At 40.0% G+C, this 17,919-nt stretch overlaps 1 protein-coding gene across 1 annotated transcript in view; it reads left to right on the forward strand.

Annotated features, from left to right (window-relative positions):
• Positions 1 to 3,457, forward strand: part of SOSTDC1 (sclerostin domain containing 1) — a 4,047-nt gene extending 590 nt beyond the window's left edge. The window contains exon 2 of the mRNA XM_026843661.1: positions 2,099 to 3,457. Within this exon, the coding sequence (XP_026699462.1) occupies positions 2,099 to 2,514 (416 nt within the window). The 3' untranslated portion in view covers positions 2,515 to 3,457. The remainder of the gene's footprint in view (positions 1 to 2,098) is intronic.
• The last annotated feature ends 14,462 nt before the right edge of the window (positions 3,458 to 17,919 follow it).

Below are 17,919 nucleotides of genomic sequence, written 5' to 3' on the forward strand. Positions count from 1 at the left end.
CGTTTTCGGCCGAAAACGCTCACCAAGCCCCATTCTGAGAAAAAGCAAGCACGGAGGACGAGAATCGCTGTTGCCCTGCATAGCGTTCCGGGCAGCGGTTACAACCAGCAAGAGGCGGCGGGGTCCCGGCGGGACCGGCTCTCTCGGGCAGGTCCTTCCCCGGGGTCAGGCTCACCCAGGAGCGCCGGGGTTTACGGGTCATCCGGGCGGGGACGCAAGGTAAAGGAGAAGGAGTGAGAGGCATTTCCAAAGCGCTCGCTTGCTTAACTCGCCCTCCCACTGCGGGCAGGGGAGGTGTCCGGGCTACTTTTCAAATGCAATAAAAAACTCTGAATTTTGTGCCCGCTGCTTAGTTTTACTTCCTGCTGTAGCACTTACCTGCTTAACACCTCCAGCAAAAGTAAACAAATCAGCTCGTAATTTACCTATGATCTCTGCTCCAACTTGCCTTTTTATATCTAGTCTTTTCCTGCTGAGTTTTATGTATGTATGTCAGATACATGGGGATCTGGAAACCTGCTGACTTTATCTCTTACTTCCCCTGCCCGCCTCCTTAAAACGAAAGAAATCCAAATGGAGAAACGCACGCACACACAGACACACACAAACACCGCCAACAATTCGATAAAAATAGCGTCATCCCTGGAAAGTGAAGGCAAAAAAGTGACACCAATACCTTTCAGCTAAGCCAGGTGTGTCAGCTTCTATGAATGTTAAGGGTTTAAGTGCACAGGAAACATCGCATCATTATGAGATTACTGGAGCAGCCCAGTAGGTATTCATTGTCAGGGAGCTGTCACTGGAGAAAAGCTGAGCCAGGAAAGACATAAAAACAGAAGGAGAGACAAACTCAAATCTGTGACCAGCTGCTTCCAGGTACATTCCTGAGTGCAGCTGCAGGAAGGCGAGCCTGGATCTTTCCTCCAAGGCAGGCAGGAGAGCAGCCCTGTGAACAGCCCCTCGGACCTGTCTGCAGATTTACAGTCCCTCTGGCTGCCCATCCTGAGACACAGGCGACAGGGTGAAGTAATCTTAACTCAGTGTGTCTGTTCAGAACTTGCTTCCAAAAATCCAAGTAGAAACAGAAGCAGCCTGTAGCTGTGATATGTAGATGCACCTTCAAAGCCTTTTATGATTCACTCTAAAATGTTTCTAGTAATTACTTCTGTTTTAAAGGCGTTAGTTAATTGCATTGTGTGTAGAATCTGCGCCGTAATTGTCCTTCAGAAAGAGGGAGAGCACAGCCAGTAAAGATTGCTTATTAAAATTAAGCGCGCTGTGGGCGTTTATTTCAAAGTGTAATTACTGAAATAAACAGTTGTGTTTATTGCAGGGTGCAGAGCTGCACATACAGACGGGTACAAACATGCCCGTATGAGAAGCTCTGCATGTTGATTCTGTGTCAGCTGCCTGAGAGAATTTGCAGGATCCTCTATGTTAGGTATAACATAAAGACTACTACAGATACAGAGATGGTGTTACCCCGAGGGCAAAACGACCACTCTGAAATCGTTACTGCTAATCATTCAAAGTTTATATGCAGGACACCATTCCCTGGTAACTTCAGCTGTTATCACTTCTGCAGTAGCTGTGTTTAGAGCAGCAGTGCTCATTGGAGACTCAGTCCACTGTAGCCGTGGAATGAGAAGAAATGCACTATTCGAAATTAATTTAAAAGCATATAAACAGTTTCCAAAGCACTATTTCCCCCCTTGCTAAAGATCCAGCATAATTGTTGTAAACATCACAGAGCAGATTCCCTAGACTGAGAACAAGCAGGAAACATTTCTTCCCTTGGGGCATTTTTTCTCTTCTAAAAGGTATGTCCCTGAGACGATGGATAGAGAATAAAATTGCCTCTTCTACCACAACTGCTGAAGTGCATATCATTATGATTTCTTTATGCTGTGGTAGTACCCAAAGATACCATCAGTGCTTGAGGCCCTTGTGTTGGGGGACCCAACAATAAAGAGATGTCCTGCAAAGATTACAGCCGCCTTTAACTTCTGAAAAGCCTGGCTTGTTATTGTGAGAATGACTGGTTAAGGAAATCTCTCCATTCTGAATCTCAGTGTTTATTATTCTGTGCATTCTGCAGATCGTGTTCAAGTTGGCTGTCGGGAACTGAGATCCACCAAGTACATTTCAGATGGCCAGTGCACCAGCATCAACCCACTGAAGGAGCTGGTGTGTGCTGGTGAATGCCTCCCTCTGCCACTGCTCCCCAACTGGATTGGGGGAGGTTATGGAACCAAATACTGGAGCAGGCGGAGCTCGCAAGAGTGGAGATGTGTCAATGACAAAACTCGCACCCAGAGGATCCAGCTTCAGTGCCAGGATGGAAGTATAAGAACCTACAAAATAACTGTGGTCACGGCCTGCAAGTGCAAACGATACACCCGGCAGCACAATGAGTCCAGCCACAACTTCGAGGGAACCTCTCAAGCAAAACCTATGCAGCATCACAAAGAGAGGAAAAGAGCCAGTAAATCCAGCAAACATAGTACAAGTTAGAAGTCAGACATTCTCTCCTGTCTCATCTCCCTCTCCTTGTGCCAAAATTGAACTCACCTGTCCCTCTCCTTGTGCCAAAATTGAACTCACCTGTAACCATTTGCTTTACCATTCTGACTGCTTAAAGACAAGTCTGCCATTGCTGTGTTCTCAGTTGACACTATATGCTTATTGCTTTGATGAAAATCAGAAGGGGCATTCTCAGCATATGGACCTTTTGGGTGATTTTCCAAATGCTCAAGATGGGGAATAACATAAGCCTTCCAAGCCCACACTATAAACTTTTACATTTTCTCCAGCCATGGAGGCAAAGAAAATTTGCCATGAATATTCACTGAAGTCCATTTTGTAAAAAGATGCTTTGTTGTGTGTTTTCGTAAGAACAGTTATTACATCTGTTGCCTTCTAGATCATGTTTTACGAACTTCTGACAACAGCTTAAAAATGCAACACCTAGTATCTGCTTTCAGATTCATTCTAAAAAAAATGCCTTGCATGCCGACCTCTCTTATCTCAATATACCAAAAAATAAAATATGCATGGCAGCAATCAAAAAGTAAAGCTGAACAAACTATTTATTTGTTGTTGTAATTATTTAATGAGCTTTTATGTGTGTTATTTTTCCTCCAAAATGTTCTTATGTTTATAGCTTTTCTCATGTATCAAAGTATTTTCCTATGATTTGTGGCTGGATTAGAACATACATTTTGTAGATAATGTAAAATAGACATTTTAGCATTCTTGGTATATATATTTTCATTTTGAACATTCATAGACTTAGGTGTTATTTTGAAGTAGCAACATAAAAATTGGTTTTTTTTCATTCTTCACTGTATTATTTTTGTTTAAAAGTGTGCAATCAAAAGACAGAATATGATGACTTCCTTTCAAATTCATTGTTGTTTGTTTGTTTTTTTTTTTTCAAAAATAAACACTGCTAAAATACTGTATTGTCTGGCTCTATGTATGAAAATGCACACATTTTAATCAGTCACAACATTCAGCCTTAAAAAGTAGGAGAACATTATTTGGTTAAAAAAAAAAATAATCTATCCATGATGTTTAATATTAAAACAATCTTTCTGTGGAGTGTTTTTGGATGTAAAAATCCTATATGGCCATTTACCAGATGGTGCTTATTAATGGTCCAAGCCAGGTTCTTATTTAACAATTCTCAAGTCTTACATTGCAGAAATGTATGTTTGGGAAGTTTTACAAGCTAGTAAGATACTACCATTTTTTTTTCCTTTTCATTAGTGATGATCAAGTCAAAGACTTAATGGTAAAAATAGCATGCAGTTTCATCTTTCCCATAGAGTCAGCAGAGTCCTGCATATTATCCACAAATTCATATAGAATGTATCAGGAAATATATATAGTATCCAGTTTCAACACATAGTCCGTGAATAACCTATGCTTAATCTTTCAAACTATATTGAAATACTATGGGCAAGATTTCATCATGAGATTCCGATGTTCTTAAATCATTAACTTTTACAACCCTTTTGCACCCAAAGAAACGACTACACAAAAAGAGAATAATGAAAAGTCTTGCCTGATATGGATGCACACAAGCTCTCTTTGACCTCCTTATCTCATTCCATTTTGCATTTAATTCCAAAAGATTCATCATTAAGTTCTTGGTACAGATCTTGCCTGGACATCAATGTAGAACTGTTTGAAAATCACTGCTACTGCTTGACTTAACAAATCCTAAATTTTATTGACAAAATTTAATGATTTTTCCTTGAAGCTACTTTCAAGATTTCTCTTTAAAATCTGCTATATATAAGAAAGAAATATACTTTTTTTTTTTTTTCTTTTTTCTTTTTAAAGTGATCTACATGGTGGTACCATTAAAACCATTGCATTAACAACCTAGTTGTTTCAAGTTTAGTTCTGTGATCATGAAAATATCGGAATGATGAAATCAGAGATCAGTTATACTTAAATTGTCTGATCTTAAAGGTGCTTCTTTTAAGCCTAAGAGGATAGATGAGGAAAAAAGGAGTTAGCAGGGAGACAGGTGACATGACATTGCTCCTAGGCATATCAGTCCAGCGGACCTACAGATATCATAATTTTATATTTTAACAGACATTATATTCTCATTCAATCCATTTTATGAGGGAAAGATTATTCCCGAATGCCAAATATCTATCCATTTTTAAATTGTTCTCCAGCTACTTCTTCAAGATGATAATGCACAGAAGACGGAGGTAATGGACTAAAAACTAACCAAAATTATTTTCAAAGCCAATAGTCACTACACATCAGTAAAGTTGCCCTGCCTGTTCTGTGTTTGACTCCCAGAAAGAAGAATGGTGAAAAACCCAGAACATCTTGCTCATGACTCTTCTGCAGACAGTGAAGTTTGGCTGTAGGAACAATATGCACATTTAATAAGAGTTTGCATTTAGCAATAGATAGAATAACTCCTAGTCTGTCTTTTTACACAGAACTACCTGAAGGAGAATATTTTGACACACTTTAAGATGACTTCATGAAATTTTGCTGGACATGCAATAGAAGGTCCACGGTGCCCATCTCTAAGGCTGGCTTATTTGAGGGAACATGAAGGAAGCCAGCAGGAGCTTTGTCCATCAGCAGTGACTTCATTTTGAAGTACCACCTGAATTAGCTATGGGCTTTTCTTTGGCCATGACTTTGGTCTTTTACAAGGGGAGATCTGCAGGGAAGGAGTGCTAGAAATATGTTAATCCTGAATTTTCTTAAGGAATAATGTTACTCTTTGTGACTCATCTCCTAGCTCTGCATGCTTCAGTCTGGCCTACATAATCTGCCCTCTGTTTCATCCTGTTAGGTGTGAACTCACAGGGGTCTATCCAAGGATCCAGACAAAAAGCATTATATGAGTACATCCATGGTGGGTTGACCTTGGATGGATACCAGGTGCCCACCAAAGCCGCTCTATTACTCCCTTACTCAGCTGGACAGGAGAGAGAAAATAATGAAGGGATTGTGGGTGGAGATAAGGACAGGGAGAGATCATTCACTGATTACCGTCACAGGCAAAACAGGCTCAACACAGGGAAAAGTAGTAATTTATTGCCAGTCAAATCAGAGTAGGGTAATGAGAAATAAAGCAAATCTTAAAACACCTTCCTCCCCACCCCTCCTTTCTTCCTGGGCTTAACAACACTCGTGATTTCTTTACCTTCTCCCTCCCAGTAACACCCGGGGACAGGGAATAAGGGTTGAGGTCAGTTCATCACAAGGTGTTTCTGTCTCTCCTTCATCCTCAGGGGGAAGACTCCTCACACTCTTCCCCTGCTCCAGCATGAGGTCCCTCCCACGGGAGACAGTCCTCCACAAACAACTTCAACATGAGTCTTTCTCACAGGGTGCACATGAGTCCTTCTCACAGGGTGCAGTCCCTCAGAACAGGCTGCTCCAGCATGGGTCCCCCGCAGGTCCCAAGTCCTGCCAGCAAACCTGCCCCAGCATGGGCTCCTCTCTCCACGGGGCCACAGGTCCTGCCAGGAGCCTGCTCCAGCGTGGGCTTCCCACGGGGTCCCAGCCCCCTTTGGGCTCACCCCCCTGCTCCAGCGTGGGGCCCTCCCCGGGCTGCAGGTGGAGATCTGCTCCTCCGTTACCCTCCATGGGTGCAGGGCACAGCTGCCTCACCAGGGTCTTCATCATGGGCTGCAGGGGAGTCTCTGCTCCAGCATCCAGAGACCTCCTCCCCTTCCTTCTTCACCGACCTTGGTGTCTGCAGGGCTGCTGCTCTCACATATTCTCACTCCTCTCTTCAGCTGCTTTTGCACAGCAGGTTTTTTTCCCTTTCTTACATATGTTACCCCAGAGGCATTACCATTGTCACTGATGGGCTCAGCCTTGGCCAGCAGTGGCTCTGTTTTGGAGGTGGCTGCCATTGGCTCTGTCAGGCACAGGGGAAGCTTCTAGCAGCTTCTCACAGAAGCCACCCCTGTACTCCTCCCACTACCAAAATCTTGACATTTAAACTCAGTACAACATCCAATCAGTTATTTCTATATGGAGAGCCTCCAACATGTAAAGTTACAGTGGGTAGGATATGGGCCATTGCTCTTTTATCTACAGTGGAGGATCTAGCTAAAGTTTCTCAAAGATTCAATGAAGAAAATAGTACTGCTTAAACTGAAATAATTTAAAATTATGTTTGTTTCAGTTAAAAAGGAAAGACAGACATGCTAGGATTTTCTTAGTTTTCACCTGAAATATTAAGCCAAATAGATACCAGAATCATGCAAATGTTTTGCAAAAGTACAATGTAGAAGCAGATAAGGTAAGTTTTTACACAAATCAGACCACTAAATAGCCTAGATTTATTACACTAAGAATACACAGAAGTTGACTTTCTTAATAATATCCTATCACATGGGCAGTTCACTACATCCAGGGGCTTCTATAAAAGCATTTCAAACATCTTAAAAAGAATTTCAAAATTTTATAAGAAGTTCTCATACTAGCTAGCTTCTTTAGAATATTACAAGTGAAAAAAATAGAAATAATCTGTTATCTGCCATCATTATTTCAATACTTTTGAGTTGCTGAAAACTGCCCCCAGCTAAGGGGTAAATTGTTTTATAATGAATGGAAATCAATTTTCCTTAGACATCACTAGAAACAAACTTAATCAGATGCTGATTGTTTTGATAGCATGGTAGCACACAGAGGCACACTCTGTAAAGACAGTGGTAGATAGTGTGTGTCATTAAGACATTACCAGCTCTGGAAATCAGAAGGGCCTGACACTTGCAGTCTAGCCAAGAAAGGCCCTTGAGAAATTTATTTATTGTTTTTTAGTAATAGTAACAAATCTGTTGTGCTCTTCTTTCCAGCAGCCTTGGCATCCAAATCACCCAATCCAAGTTCAGTCATTTGTTTGGAAATAGACATTTGATTAACACCCTTCAAAATACCTAACAGATTTCTGCTAGTAAATCACTGTAGTCCTCCTAACCTTGACCTTTATATCCTTCCTGAAGAACTACAGCATTAATCAAGAAAGGACTGTTCAATACATTCCACTGTGAGAGTCTTGTTGCTACAGTATTAACCTGGAGGTGTTCACTAGAAAATTATAAGGAATCCTTAGTCTTGGAAGGTATCCTGTTCTCATGATGCATTTCCTTTCCCGTAGGCCAGGCAAGAGGCTTTGATTTTAAGTTCATTGACATATATATAAAAACATCGCTTCAGGCTAGAACTGAAAATTCTCTAGAGATTTATGAGTTAAGCAGACATTCTGTCACTAGATTTGTTCATTTTGCCTGAACGTCGCCCCCACAACAAAAAGCCTGCCCATGCATCTTTCTGAAAGACACCCAGCCTTTCAGCTCACTCATCGTATGAGCTATGTGGACTGACACCCTAGAAAAGTGTGATTTGCAAGTGATACTGCCTACCACTGAGTTAATATTCAAACATCTACCTTCCTCAGTACTTCCATGACAAGAAAATACTCTTCATTCTTAATTAATGCTCATCAAACTACATGCCATGAAAATAACTAGTCTCTACCAATTGTTGAGAAAAATCCTACAAACACTGGACTGTAACTCCATTTTGGGAATTTGTTTTTTCTTAACTCACTTCGGTTTGACAATATATTATAGTGAATGAGGTAGTGTTACATTACCTAGCTGGAGTTCAGACTGTCTTAATACCCCTATACAACCACAAAGAAATACAGAGGACATCTTAATATAAACAAAAATCGGGACCACTGACTTTAATAGGGCTGTTTGTGGGATACTTCATGAATGTAAAGGAAAATAAAAATCAGCTCCCTGGAAAAGAGGCCTAAATCATAATACACTGTAACAATAATACAGTTCTGTTTACTAAACCCCAAAGACAACTGCGGTCAAAAAGTGACCTTTGTTACCATCTACTTCAGTAAAAATTATTAAATAATTTTAAAATGTTTTGCTGAACACTTTGTCCCCTGCCCTATTTTAGTAGTTGTACAATAGAGTATTACTGTCTCATTGTTTAAACCCTTAGCTGTTCTAACTGCACTTACTACAGCACACTTGCTTTTTGATACAGAAATATTTAAAGTCTATTTTTAGAATGACTAGATGCATATTTTTTAAATTTTGTCTCCTGAGATGAAAAGTCATGCTCTGACTTGACCTAGGAGTTCTACATTTGATTTGTTCTGTTAACCCCAGTGAGAAGTGACTTTGTGAGGAAATTGCAAAGAAACTTAGTAAAAGCATAAAGCAGTCTGTGAAGTCCGATGTTTTGGTGGGCTAAAGAAGAGCTAACCAGGCACATTCATTGAAGTTCTTTATATGAAACAGTGAAGAGTTGAGGGAGAGGGCTTAAGAAGAAAAGTACTCATCTCGCCCTACCACAAGAACAGCCACTGAGAAATGGAGGGACTATGCAGAGCTTTAGAACAGACTCTGTGGCACAAAGACTTTGTTTTAATTGCAGCTGAAGCAAGTTTAAACATCTGTTGCTTGTTAGATTATTATTTTATTTATTTACTTATTTATTTATTCATTTGTTTTTGGGATGGGTTGAAGAAAGCTCTTTTAGATTCCCTATGGCCATTAAGCTGGGATGGAGAACAGAGGTCTGAGAGTTTCTAAAATGTAAAGCTGCAAAAGTTTTGGTTTTAGCAAGGATCACTTGGCGTTTTTTTGCCACTGAAAAAACCTGCTGAAACTTTTGCTTTTGTACATCTTTATTGCAATTTTTAGGATGGTAGCCAGAACAGCTTATAGCAGCAGGTTGTATCACTGCACTGAATCTTTTGTTTTCAGATATGAAAATGTCTGAATGTGAGTGTGTCTAGAGGAGGAGAAAGGAGAAAACAGATCAAAGAAATTCAACAAAATGACATGTGGAGGACAGTATGTGCTGTATGTCCTTCATTTTCTCCTGGTCATCACAACTTTTCATGAGACTTCAAAAGACTTGTTCAGTCTGCAGATTGCCAAGCCAAACATGAGCCAATGCACATGCTACCCTTGGGATTTAATAGACTGTCAAGTCTAAACTCGCATGGTAGATGATAACCATGTCTGACTGTCTCTGTGTCTTCTCTTCCCATGCAAAGGGCAGAACGCACAGCACAGTACAGTTCTGTACCATCCACACATTCCATAAAGAACCAGGGCAAGTCAGAGAGACTTCAGAATCTGTGACCTTCACAGGAACTCAGGTTTCACTGCATTGCTAATATCTTCTGGTGGGTGACCACAGCCTTCTCTTTCTGAGGAGAAAGAATACTACCTAAGCTGACGAGGTTCACATACAGGTTTCTTAAAAAGCTATCAGTCTACCACACAACTGGACTTCCTTGTTGAAGAATTTGGCTTAAAATCCTGCTTACAGCCTGCATAAAATCTATCAGTTGATTCCCTCTCAGTGTTACCCTTATAAAATTACAGTAATCTGATTTTGTGAACAAGACCATTAAGAATACAGGTGGTGAGTTATCCATAAAACCTCTTTTAGGTGTCCTGCAACTATTGACCCTGTATTTTCTTTTGAACTTTTTGTAATCACTTATGAATCTTGACACTTCTGCCAGAAGAAAATGTTTGCAACATCCTTTGCCAAGAATACAATAAATATTAAGATGGATTTCCATTTTTATTTGCTTAATTGAATACTTTTTGCATAATTCTTCCATAAAAGCCCTCATTAGACAGACCATTCAAGCCATGCTCTGAGTCTTAAGAATGCAGTACTTTGTGGTACTCTTTATCTACTCAAATACCACAGCCCCTTGTAAATCTGTCTGCTTCTGCCCTCCACTTTGAAACTTCCGGCTCTGGCAAAATCTAAATCCTCTTTCCCATGGTGTCTCAATGACCAAACTTTTCTTTCTGGTAGTTAGGTTACTTGTCCCACAGTTCTGTTCCAACACAAAAAAATAAAAGGATGCATTACAAAATCCATTTTCTGAAGTGTTCAGTACTGAAGAAAACAATGTATGTGGAAACACAAGTGTACTGGCAGAGGTGTCAGGAAGAATTTTTAAAGTCAGGTGAATTGCACCACATTACTCAGAGAAACAGTAACAGGATACAGAGCACTTTTCATTAAGTAGTTGGTTTGCATCCAGCCAGATTAGTATGTTGGAAAATGGTTAACCTTTGATGGTTGCTCAGTGGTATATGTTAAACAGGCTGAGTTTCTACATAATTGCTTCATGACAGGTAGCCACATTGCTGCAGTTGGGAAAAATCTGTAACCTTGATCTTTCTGAATACTGAACAGGATCAAAGGATTGACTCTTTCCAATCTGACATTTTCATGCTCTAACTGGACAAGCCAACAAAGGATGAGGTGAAGGATTAGGACAGGACTACTGTTTTTAGGGACTACCATCCTGCAGGTTTTGCTCACTGTAAAGCAACCTTCAGAAAGAGAAAACATCCACAAACCTTTCTATGAGGCGGGCTGCATTTTAAGGCACTTCCCTTACAAACTGCCAAAAAGGTTAGAACATAACACTAAAAATTCAAAAGGAGAACAACGAACTATCTCCACATGATTGTTTTGTCTAATGTGTACCATACAAATCCACAATGAAGGCAAAGTCCAATTTTTGTGTTGGATAGTACATTCTCTTACCTGCTGCAATTTCAGCCCCTGATGGTATAGCTAGGACCAGTCTTTATTTGTTAAGTTAAAAATTAACACAGATGGAAGCCCTCCCATACGAACTCTGTGAGTTCATCTGTTTTTCAGACATGGGACGAACAAATAAACATTCTTGGCATTCTAAGGGTAAGGACCATTATTAACATGACAAGAAACACAGAAGCAAACTTTCAGTGTAGTAATAAATAGTAAAGCTTGTACTCTCATTCATACCAAATCTGCAGATTTTCATTTGTGTTATTTGACTTTCTCTATCACTTTGGTAAATTGTTTCACATTCATTCACAAACGTTTCATGGAGGTAACACAGAACATGGTAAAGCAATAAAACAGGGCATGATATATTATGCATGCACCAAAATTAAAACAAAGATTCAGAGCAGTGAAAATCACTACCCTATTCCAGATCTAACTTCAGCTCTGAAGTATTCTCTAATGTTTCACTACATCATTCTGTATCACTGGCATCTGTGGCTTAATACCACATATTTAATCAGTTCATAGACTATCTCTGCTTTGAATCATTTTGGGAAAAGGAAACCACCATTAGTCTTTCCTCAGAGGTAACTGTTTCTCCAGATACCTGTCAAAAAAGAATAAATTAAACACTTATTTTTTACTGAGATTATAGGGCACTCTCCCAATGGCTGGTGCCTGCTGTTAAATCACAGTGACAGTAGAAGACAGTCTTTGGGATTTCTGTCCCTCAACTTCCATGTCTTAATCTTTGTTAGGGACACCATATAATGCACTCTGACAGTTGAACACCCCAAAACACAATTCCTAGAAACCAGCATAATAAATAGTGATGTTAAAGCTTAGCAGAGAGGCCTACCCAACCCTGCCATTACTTAACATCTGGCCAACATACCTAGAACCTACGAAAACCCTCCCAGAGCCAAATGTTTAAGACTAGTCAACCATTTCTAATGAAAAATTACATAAGGCCTCCACCTTATTCCCTACTTGACAAAGCACTTCCCAAAGCTGTAGAAGATTTTAACCTTTATGAGTTTCACAAAAACTCCTGCAGTCAGGGACTCACACTCTCATGAATTATTGGATTGGATACTATGGGTTAATTCTCTTAACTTGAAATTCTTCTATTTTGTGTACACACAATGCTCATTAGCTCTTGAACTAACCTTTCACACCTCAAGAAATAGCCTAAAGGATTACTGAGCAGAGAACAGATAAATACTCCTGGATGAATATAACATTTTTGGGTGAAGCTTTAAAATGGGTGCCAAACATCAAATGAAATCTCTGTCAATATTTTCTCTAGCACTTGCATAGAATATAAGCAAGATGGTTCCTCTATTTATTAAGTATTCATAGACTCTGAAAGAAATGTATCTATCAGAACTATGTGAAAAAACGCCAAAGGTGTGACATAAAACACAGATGATACAACATGTGAAACTCAACATCAGGTTTTCAGCACTCACCTACAATGACGTGCAAGTATGAAAACACACCACTGTGTTCAGACACCACATTTCCTTTACACTTGTAACATTCATATTCTCTATTTACACTTCAACTACTAAATGAAAAATCCTGTAACGCTTCTACCTTAGTAACTAAAATTTACAGCCTATTACATCATTTTGTCAAAAATCAAAACCACACATCAAAAATATTTTGCAGAACTGCATATGAAGGCAATATCACTTAAGGTCTGATCTATAGGCGATTCTATGCACACATTAGGCATGTAAGCACTCTTTGATATTTGATAGTCAGCTATTTACATCATATAAGTTATGCATGTGTATAACTCCCTTGCTGAATACACACTGTTTTGATCTCAGTTCCACATAGCAATGGGAGCAAATCAATAGCACAACACTTTATGTAAGTATTCCACACATCTATAGCATCTTTCATCAAAGGATCTCAGAGCAAGAAATAACTTTGCAATCATATTTGTAAAAATACAAACATAAAAATAAGCTAATATGAAATAAGATAAAATTTCCCTGAAGGTGTTGATTTGGAGGGAAAATAGTTTTGCCTTTTGCAACATTCCATCTAGTATACTGCCTCAAGCTATACGTTCTCTACAACATGATACTGACTTGGGAACCACTGTGACCACAGAGCAAATACTCTGAAGCAGCTGCTGTGCAACAGACACTGACACAACGAAGACGTAAGTCAGCCCAAAAGGACTACGTGGAGGGTTGATTAGGTCTCAGTTGCAGGCAACAAGTAAAAGATTGTGAAGTATGCTCTTCACACAAAGAAAACTGTCACATGATTATTTTTTCTGGTGATCAATCAGGACTAAAAATCTATGCACTATCTGGAAACAAAATGCCTACCCAGACTATGCTTTCTCAGGGTTTTTTTCATATATAGATGTAGAAATGATGATGATGATGAAGACATTGAGATCTTGTGTAAACTGCCACAAATAGCAACAGATAAAACCTGAAATACTATCCTCTTGGGGATGTTCTAATCTCTTTAGATATGCAAAGAACCTGTGTTTGTCTGTGTAAGCCCTGACTTCAACAGAGACAGTCATTGATGACTTAAAGAAAGCCAAGACTGCTATCATACTTGAACAGAAAAACTCTCTAAAGGGAACTGATATTCCACGTGCTTACTTACATCTCTGGATGTTCATTTTATGGCTTGCCACCACCGAGGTAATAACTTACATATCTGGATAAAATTAGTGAAATACAATCCTGCAAACAAAGTTCTGGCTAAAAGCCTGCATCACTGCTCAGTATGCTGCAGATACTGTGTTAGCTGCAAGAATGGCTCTCAGATTTTAAATATTTTTAAGTTTATGTAGTCGTTTATAGATCTTGCAGTATCATAGTAGGAAGGTTGGTTTGGTTTTGTAATTTTGCTTTTACAGTTGACTTTCATTTACAAAATATTCCTTGATTGCATGCATTTCCCTTTAAAGCACACCATAATGAACCTTGTTGCTGGTCAAGGAAAGGTAAATTAATCTTATTTTGCCTGCATTAAAAAAAAATACTTCAAGACAGAAATTATTTTGAAAAAGGGACAGACAACTTCTCAGTTAATTTATATCACATCTGCAGAAGACTCAACTGCAACTTTAAATTAAGAATTTTTTCTCTTTTTACTAATTTTTTACAAAAACCTTTCAGTATGATTTTTACCGCTCCAATAGCTTAATGTTCTCTGGAAACACTAATATGAGTTTCAGTCATAGAAACAGATGATTTCTTTTTTCTCAGCAGTTAAATTTTCAGATGAATTTCACTTCTGTAATCTGATTCCAATTTGTACATATCTCCTTTCTTCAATAAAAAAGAAAAAACCCAACACTTTTCAAACATATGATTGGCATATTTACTGCATAATTGCAAACTACTACTGCGGTTTCAGATGTTACACCCCTGCACAGAAATGATGGATTAGCCTGCTCTTTACTTGCTTTGAGGCAAAAATGTTGCCTCGGTCCCTCTTTATCCAATTAAAAACTGTATAAAATTGTTCTCCTATTATGTGTGAATTTACTTTTTACCCCACTTCAGAAGTTTACACATGAGCATGCACACATATGAACAATAACCAAACTATTAGATTAATTCAATAAAAAATGCAAAATGGAATGGAACTGAAGCAAATTATTTATTCACAAAATGCTGCTGTGTTTCATAGAATGTTACTATCAAATGAATATTAAAAAGATGTAGAACCGAAAATCCCAATGTTCTTAACTCACGCTAAGACACAGCCTAAATTGCTAATGATGTTAAATATGCTCTTCTTTCTGTGTCATTGTCTAAGAAAACAGAAAATAAAAGGAGAAATAGCGGTAACAAGCTCAGTCTAACCAAGACCCCAAGAATCTCTACAGAGGGGCTTCTTGAAGAACTAACAGGTGCTGCCAATGCAAGACAAAAATCTTTTGACTCCATAGAGACTATGGAAAGCATGAAAACTTCTGAAGCATCTGATGTTCAAGTGTAGCCAAAAGCAGCTTCAAAGTGCTGTTTGGCTGGATCACCATAAATATACAACATACTTGATGACACTGAAGTCTGCATCCATCAAAGTTATTACCAAATACAATTTCTTCTGGACAGGTCAAACTTTGTTCACCTAGCATAATACGGACTATGGGCTTCAGAACAAGAACGGAACCAATTTTGGCATGTGATCCTCTTTCCTCAATCTTTCCTGCCTTTTTATCCTTCACAGAAAAAAAATAATATGCACAAAAGAAATGAAGTGGGGAAATACTGGCTGGGCAAGAGAGAAGGTACTAGGCACAACAGACTGTCGGAGTAGAAGTGCAAAAACATAATGTCAAGACAGAAGGGGAAAATATTTCTGAAGGTTGTGTTTGTGTTTAGGAATGTCCTACTTGCCTGTGTCTCAGAACTAATGTACAGTGGGAGGAGCTGTGGGAACTAAAAAGATCTTATTTTGTTCATAATAATGCAAACCAAAAAAAAGTCTGGAAAATCAGCTACAGTTGACTAATGTCTGTGCTCTTTATGAATGGAAGTATGAAGATCTGAGTCGGGAATTCCAAATGTTTATTACACTGAAAAACATGGAAAAAGTGGGAATATTGCAGAAAAACCTGTCATGAATGTGCTTGTATAGAACTGTTGCCAGAAGAAGTCAGAATAATGTAACCTATACATTCCAAGTTGACTGTGGATGCTGGAGGTGCCTACCTTAAGAAGAAAAATTCATTTAGGGCATCTGATAAGAAAGAAGTGATGCTGAATGGATGGTAATCTGCACAGAGGGTAAGAGTCAGGGCAAACGTGAAAGTCCTGAAAAGAGGTAACAGACAAATGTATGTCATCAGTCAGGAATTAGGTGTAGAGAAATACTTTCCAAGAAAATGATAATGTAAGACCCACTGAAAAGGAAAAGAAACAGTTTCTGAGCCAATGGATTTTCTAAAAAAAATCCCATGTGGTAAACAATCCTGAAGACAACAAGACCAACACTTGTCAGAAGGAAGGCAGTTCAACTGCTAGCTAATGCTTTTGGTGGTGAAAAGGGTCTCCATTCCAGTTTTTCAGCAATCTGTATAACTCATATTTTTTCCTCTTTTTTACATGCCCATTTCCTTTAATGCCCATGATAATACATTTGTTCCTTACGGAAGCTTTTGGAGACATCACTATCTAGAAGACATATCTGCATGTGTTCATTTAAAATGTTTTCCTCTGTTTGCCATCAGCCCCTCTCACATTTCACTGTGTGGTATGAGCTGATGTGATTTCTGTTCATTGTCTTAACTGCCAAGACACCTCTGCAAGTGAAGTGCCTATGTTCTCCACTGTACTGTGCAATTTCCCAGGACTTTCCTGTTATCACAGGTATCAAGGACATCTACAAGCTGTGAATTTGCTAGCAGGGATCACCTCACTTCTACGGCATGACTCCTACTTATGATGCCTCTGCGATCCTCTATGATCATTTTACCTCGGTCCACAGCTGTCACTGGCAAAGCAGCCCAGCTGGGACATAACAAACTTCCTTCCGTGCTGCTTTTTTGATCAGACCTACTTCCCAGGGAAGTCTCTGTATGTGTTCCTCTTAACACACGTTAGAAAAACATGGAAATCTGTAAATAAATTAGTTTCTCAAAGATATAAAGATCAAAAAATCCTGCAGGTTCTAAAAGTCTGTTGTCATTTTAGGACAGCCTGCATGTAAGACACTGATTTTTTCTTAAAAATGCTGTCAAAGAGGACAGTGCTAGGGCCCTGAGTACATCCACCTTCAGAAAGTTTAGGTGGCTGAGTTAAGCAGTTTGGCTTGCCAAGTCCAAAGGCAGCTCTTCCACTATTAAGAGCTGTTATGAAGAAAGCTAGAAGCAAGGGCCTGACCCTCCTTTCCTCCTTCTCCCTTGGGAGCTACTTTTAAGCAGTCTTTATTGTCAGCCCCCTATGCCTGCCCCTTGTCTGGAGCCTCCCTAACCTTGACCTGCACCCACTGGCTCGGCTTCCTGACTTGCCCTGGGATCTGCTGCCTCACTGAGACCTTGCCGGGTGATCCCTGGACTATGCCTGACCCTGAGGGCCCGATCCTGACCTTGGCTCAGGCTTAGCATCCTGGCTCCGTGTCGCTGAGGCTGTTTTCTCCTGCCTTGATAGCGTGCTCCGCTCCAGGCTCCCCGTCCCTTTTGGAGTGACTGGCCCTCGCTGCTCCCTAATAAGCAGCAACAAGCTCACAACAGTTCTTTCAGATTTGCTGAGCTATCTTTACAGAGAGATGTCCAAAACTTTCAGATAAAAACAGTGTAGCAATAGTATTTAAATACACTCATGTTACAGCCTAAGATGTACAGTGAAGACAGACGTATCAGCCTGAGACCTATTTTGGTTATAAATATGTGACATGATGTCATGCTTAGCATGTCTCCTCCGCCACCCAATGGGTGTCAGCCCTGGGAATTTTCTATCAACCTGTCTCAGCTACCGTCTACAATAACACCATAAAATAAACCGGAACATCCGATTCTCGCAGTGAATGAACTGCTGCTATTTCAGCCTCTCCCTCCTCGGACTAAGGGCAACACGCAGCAGATTTTGGCAGGCGACCTCAGCCAGCCTGTGGAGGAGCAGAGCCCTCACGGCCGGGACTCGCAGGAAGGCGCAGGGCCGCCGTTCGATCCGCTTTCCCCGCGGCTCCGAAAGCGATGGATGTAGTTCTTCACTGAGGCCGCCCCGCCCCGATCAGCGGAGCCCAACACGGGCCCCGCAGAGGCAGCGGCTGCCCGCCCTCTCCCAGCGCGGGGGGCACAGC

This window comes from Athene cunicularia (genome assembly GCF_003259725.1).
Source record: "Athene cunicularia isolate RWA chromosome 2 unlocalized genomic scaffold, athCun1 chr2_part1, whole genome shotgun sequence".
Classification (NCBI taxonomy): domain Eukaryota; kingdom Metazoa; phylum Chordata; class Aves; order Strigiformes; family Strigidae; genus Athene; species Athene cunicularia.